General features: G+C 44.2%; 1 protein-coding gene across 1 annotated transcript; it reads right to left on the bottom strand.

Annotated features, from left to right (window-relative positions):
- Positions 1–3,503: 3,503 nt before the first annotated feature.
- BLOC1S3 (biogenesis of lysosomal organelles complex 1 subunit 3) lies at positions 3,504–4,079 on the bottom strand. Its single transcript, XM_056847490.1, has one exon. The coding sequence runs from the start codon at positions 4,077–4,079 to the stop codon at positions 3,504–3,506; it is 576 nt and encodes a 191-aa protein (XP_056703468.1).
- Positions 4,080–6,407: the final 2,328 nt, after the last annotated feature.

The raw sequence follows: 6,407 nt of genomic DNA, 5'->3' as shown, positions 1-6,407 counted from the left end.
TTGGTCATGTTGATATTACGGGGGAGGAGGGCAGTGATGATGTAGCCTCTTGGGCTCGAGCTATCCACACCACTTGGCCCTGGCTAGTAAAGAACTTGGAAAGAGCCAAGCGCAAATATAAAGCTCAAGCAGATAAACATCGCTCTCCCAGCAAAGACTTTCAGGTTGGTGACTTAGTGTACCTTTCCACCACGAATCTACAGTCCACCCGACCATGTGATAAACAGTGCCAAGTACATGGGGCCATATCCCATTGCCCGGATGATTAACCCAGTCACTGTTGAACTGACTCTCCCTAAAACCTTGAGGCGTATCCATCCCGTCTTCCATGTCAGCCTCCTCAAACCTCATGTCACTGCCTCAGATTGGCACCCGGAACCGCCTCCTGAGCAGCCTGTGATGGTGGTGGGGGGGAGCATTTTGAAGTGTCAAAGATCCTGGACTCTCGTGTGTGTCACGGCTCTCTGCAATACCTGATTCGTTGGAAACACTTCCCCCCTGCCTATGATGAGTGGGTTCATGCACGAGACGTCTCCGCCCCACACTTAGTGTGCGCCTTCCACACCGCCTATCCCCATAAGCCGTCCCTCTTGCAGGTCGGGAGGGGGCCCTAAGGGGAGCAGAATGTCAGGCCTGTGTCTCAGATAGTTTCGTTTTCTCACAGACTCCCCTTCAAGGACTGTTTTCCCAACACTGCATTCCTGTTCCCTTTGAAGCTTGCAGATGTCCGTGTGAGCATCAGTGCCTCTGTGCTGTTTGTAATGTGTTCGAAATAATCTCATGAGACTGTACTGCTGAGTTCTTTTTTCAATGCTTTTATATTATCAAGTGCATGCCAATTTCCCCCATTGCTGTCTTGGGTTCTCTATGCTCTGTTTGCCTTTGTTACCATTAAACCAACTTCTTTGGACAACTACGTCTCCTGCTGTGGCTAGTGGTTCTCGATAGGGCAACTTTCAGAGTGTGCACACAGCAGGGTTTCAAAGCCTCCAGCCCCCATTTCCATGCTGCAAGCCCAATCGGTCCTGATCGGGCTTGCAAAGTGGAAAGGGAGGCTGTAGCCTATCTCAAAGCCCTGCTGTGTGTGCGCACAGAGCGCATGCACAGCAGGGCTAGGAAACCGGAAGCAGAGCGCAGTAATCCCTCCACCCAGCCTCACCCATAAGAACCTCCCGCCGAAGGTAAGTGGGGACCTGGCAACCCTATCCCCACAACAGACACCTTGTGTGGTTGGTGGGGCTGAGAGAGTTCAGAGAGAACTGTGACTAGCCCAAGGTCACCCTACAGGCTTCATGTGGAGAAGCGGGGAAACCAACTCAGTTCTCCAGATAAGAGTCCACTGCTATGCCATGCTAGCTCCCAAGACTCCCACCAGTTGCCAGCCACTGCCTGGCGCCCTATCCTATTATATTAATATTTAATTCTTTAAATAGAAAATGATTGACACGAAGTTAATTTAATGGTGAGGTGTGTGTGTGTGTGTGGTTTTTATGGAGGCTTGGAAGGCAGAACATTGGGAACACATTGTATGAGCAAAAGAGAAGTATAATGCACAAGTGTATAAATTCTAGAAAACATTTTTAATGTTATTTCTGTTTTTATTTAGTTCTGCAATATAGATGTACTGCTGAAAGTGAGGCTGCCATTTCTGGCCATAGGCTTTGTAATCCAGTTGATGTGGGGGAGGAATGACCAGCAAGTCACCTGGCTCCTTAGAGAAAGGAAAGCAACAAGACTGAGGGAAGGGAAAGCAACAGGACTGGAACACAGACCATCTTGATCATATAGATAAATGCCACTCTGAAAGTATGCCAGAAAAAAGTGTTGATTTAAAAAGGAATGATTTGAGAATAATGACTGCCAAAATCAGGAGGCCTTGCTTTCAAGTTTCATATCTGTGAATGGGATGTACCGGTAATCGGGCTGAGAATTTTCCTGCAGTCCACTTTTCAAAGCAAGGTTTAAGATATTTTCTCCTGAGATGATCCCCCCACCCCCATGACTGATTCTTTCTGAAGGTAGCCTATTTTCTCCCTTCATACCTCCTCTTGTGGTGTGTTAATTTTTGTATGGTCTGGGTTGGGTACTGATCTGAGGCCTACTCTGATCACAGGACTGCTGCACATTTCAAACCTATTCCAGTTGGCAACCACTCCCCACATAGAAAAAGATATAAGAAATATGTCTTTCCAGAGTGGTGTAGTGGTTAAGAGTGGTGAATCTGTACACTTTTGTGCAGAAACAAATTCAGTTTCTTGCTTTTCTGACTTAGACCAGGCTTCTATTTTGGTCTAGATAACCGGGTTTGATTCCCCACTCCTCCACGAGTGGCGGACTCTAATCTGGTGAACCGCGTTTGATTCCCTGCTCCTCCACATGAAGCCAACTGGGTGACCTTGGGCTAGTCACAGTTCTCTCTGAACTCTCTCAGCACCACCTACCTCACAAGGTGACTGTTTAGGGGAGAGGAAGGGAAGGAGATTGTAAACTGGGTTGATTCTCCTTTAACAATAGAGAAAATCGGCATATAAAAACCAACTCCTACTCCTCCTACCCTCCCCTCTCTTCAAGTTCATTCTTCAAAATGTGAATAAACACTGTGAAAGTACTGGGATAAGGGCACAAAGTATCTGTGGAGTGTAGGGGGTGGGGGATGGAAATTAATCCAATCCCTTAGGTGGGGCAATATCCCAGAACTCACTTGGTGTGGGATATTCCAACTGTTTAAAGCAGCAGAGTTGCTCAGTGAGATGTCAAAGAACTGCCAATCAAAATAAAAATGGAATGACAGCTTGGAACTGGGGCTCCTCCGTTTAACTTGCCTGCCATTTCAGCCTGCACACAACCAAATTCGAAAGGAAAAGAGGCATATAAAAGAAAGAAGGCGCAAAAAACTTCTCCATTCAGGAGGCCACGTGTCTATTAAAGAAACTACCTTTCATTTCAAACTCTGTGAGCTGTATATGGTTGGCTACTGTTGAGAAAGGATGCTGGACTAGATGGACCACTGGTCTGATCCAGCAGGGCTCTTCTTATGACAGTCTTCTAAATACTCACATGCTTTGCCATCAAAAGTAAGAATGGTATGTAGGCAACCAGTCACAGAAACCTTTGGAAACTGGAAGTGAATGTGTGTGCATGTATATTTTTTTGGCTTCCATGAATGAGTGAATGCACAGGTTGATTATTATCAATTAGGGATGGTAGATGGAATGCCAGACCTGTTCTCAATTTGGAAGGGGCAAAGTCTTTAGGGACAACAACACAAGCGTTGCATGATAAGCAAGAAATATAACAAAAGCCATTTTATATTGTTCGAATCTATCTTATTAGAAGACAGGCCAAGTCATTATAAAATATGCAGTCACTGAAACATCAAACAAAAATAGATCCTGACTAGCGCAACATGGCTTGCCTCTGAGACAACACCTAAGCAGTCCTGCTCCTTAAGTGACTGACGTTTAAGAAGAAAACAGACCCATTCTCTATAGTTCTTGGCCTGGCTAGGTGTGCGAGAGAGGCAGCGCGATCTGGATATCGGGCAGCAGGTTACAGCTAGTGATGATGTCTATCTTGTCAGCCACACCTTGTAAATCTTCCAGGACGAGACGGATGCTGTGTGAGGCATTGATGATACCATTTTGGGAGTCGCTGAGCTGCCCGGTGATGGCTCCGATCTCTTTGATGGCCGTCTGGTACACCTGCTTGACAGTGCTGCTGACGTCGTAGTACAGGCGGGCGTTACTTTCTATCAGCTTCTGCTGCAGCAGGGTGCTGTAGCGGCCACAGTGTTTGAGGCGGAGGGCTGGCTTCTCTTCCACTGCCACAGGGGACCCCGGATCTTCGTCTCTATAAACAATCAGCGGAGGCAAGTCTGGGCTGATTAACCGAAGCTCTGGTTTGGGTCCACCAGGGCTTGAGTCTTCCTCCTCGTCTGTTTCAGAAGCCTCTCCCAAGACTTTCACACCGGAAAGGCTGGGAACTGAGGCTGGACGCATGGAGGAGAGATATGCCTCTTCCTCCGAATCAGTTTCTGATGCTTCCCCCTCAACCACGGCGTTGCACCTCAAGGCAGCCATCTCTATATCATGTGTACACACCCAGGAAGATGCTCAGGAAGACTCACAAGGCAGGAGATTATCCATCTCTTGATGTTAATCACTGCTGTCAGTCTAAAAAAAATGGAGGTTACAGTTTATCATTTGGGTTCCTCATGCCCCTAACTCTATTGCTACATTTAGTGGCAATGAATTCGATCTGAGAGTAAAAAAAAATAAGGCCAAGGTCGACGGTGCAAAATGAAGTAAAAAGGTATATTATTACTCAGTTCAAATTTCCCAATTCCCTACATGTTTCACCAAGAGGCTTCTTCAGGGGGAATCTAGTAGTCTTTTTAAAAATTATTTTTATTATATATTAACAAAAACAAAACATAAGACAAATTACAAAAAATATATGATATTACTTCAAATGATATAGGACTCATGCCAAGATCTCCTTTAGAGATAACATAATAAACATATAATAGAAAACATACCACTACTAGCAAAAAGATAGAAAATTCAATAGTAAGTACAATAGGCAATATATGATAAATAATTAAGTGATACAAATCGCCACACTATTTATATCCATCCCTGTGTCTATATGGTTTCTCAGGTAGTTTGAGTAAATAATTATTCATTACTGAGTTATATTTCTACAATGAATTCAAAAATCTATTATTACTTTGCAGTGATTTAGCTTGAGTTAACTCTATCTTCTTTGAGATAACAGAACAATAAACACAATAGATACTATCAATAAATCACTGATCTTATACTCTTCTTGGAGAACCACTACAAGACTATCAGATTCCCCTGAAAAAGCCTCTTGGTGAAATGTATAGGGAATTTTAACTGAGTAATAAAATGTATATTTCACTTTATTTTGCATTATCTCCGGTAACTGGTGTGTCCCTTTTATTTCTCCAATGAGTTCCACTGGACCAGTATACAGCTCAGAATGGTACCAGAGTTTTTCATCCCATGAACCAATCCTGAGGACAGCATCCTTTAGATCAACAAGCTCTCTGCTGAAAGCCTCTTTATGTTAGGAAACAAAAGAATTCTGGCCAAGCGTGGCAAAATAAAGATACCTCAGCTTGCATACTTCACTCTTCTACAGCAAATAGGGCCAGGCTGAAAAGGGACACCAAAGGCCATGTTCAAAGGTTTGCTTCATAGGTGGCATTCACCCACAAAGCCAAAGCAGCTCCTCAAAATCTCCATGCTCAGAAACAGGATAGGTCTGAACATTAAATAACAAGAGCATGCGTATGGTATGGGAGGGTTTCATGGTTCTCTCTATCACCCCACCCCATGATCTTCCCCCAACATATTACATTTTTTTACTGCACCAGCAAGGCAGCTCTGTGACTTCCAGTTAGTTTCTACTGAGAATGCTCTGTGAGAGGACAGAGATTTTAAATGTTGGGCACAGGTCATAAGAACATAAAAAAGCCATGCTGGATCAGACTAAGGCCCATCAAGTCCAGCAGCCTGTTCACACAGCGGCCAACCAGGTGCCTCTAGGAAGCCCACAAACAAGAGGACTGCAGCAGCATCCTGCCTGTGTTCCAGAGCCTAATATAATAGGCATGATCCTTTAATACTGTAGCAAGTAGGTATGCATCATGACTAGTATTCATTTTGACTAGTAGCCATGGATTTTGACTCCTCCATGAACTCCCCTCTTAAAGCCTTCCAAGTTGGCAGCCATCACCACATCTTGGGGCAGGGAGTTCCACAATTTAACTATGCGCTGTGTGAAGAAATACTTCCTTTTATCTGTTTTGAATCTCTCATCCTCCAGCTTCAGCAGATGACTCAGCATTCTAGTATTATGAGGGAGAAACGCTTCTCCCTGTCCACTCTCCATACCATGCACAATTTTATAGACCTCTATCGTATCTCTACATTATTGGCAGAAAATAGTGAAGATTTGAAACGATTACTGCTGAAAGTTAAAAGAGAAAGTGCCAAAGCAGGACAACAGCTGAACATCAAGAAAACAAAAGTAATGACTACATGAGAATTACACAACTTTAAGGTTGACAATGAGGAAATTGAAATTGTTCAAGACTTTCTATTCCTTGGCTCCACCATCAACCAAAAGGTGCTGCCAAGAAATCAGAAGGAGACTGAGACTGGGAAGGGCAGCCATGAAGGAGCTAGAAAAGATTCTGAAGTGTAAGGATGTGTCACTGGCAACCAAGACTAGATTAATTCATGCCATCGTATTCCCTATTACTATGTATGGGTGTGAAAGCTGGACAGTGAAGAAAGCTGATAGGAAGAAAATAGATTCCTTTGAAAGGTGGTGTTGGAGGAGAGTGTTACGGATACCGTGGACTGCCAAAAAAACAA

The sequence above is a fragment of the Euleptes europaea genome, chromosome 3 (genome assembly GCF_029931775.1).
Source record: "Euleptes europaea isolate rEulEur1 chromosome 3, rEulEur1.hap1, whole genome shotgun sequence".
Lineage (NCBI taxonomy): Eukaryota > Metazoa > Chordata > Lepidosauria > Squamata > Sphaerodactylidae > Euleptes > Euleptes europaea.
This window is presented reverse-complemented; position numbering and strand designations above follow the sequence as displayed.

What these genes read in the sequence shown, in the direction of transcription:
- BLOC1S3 (XM_056847490.1), bottom strand. Translation starts at nt 4,079, where the DNA reads ATGGCTGCCTTGAGGTGCAACGCCGTGGTTGAGGGGGAAGCATCAGAA.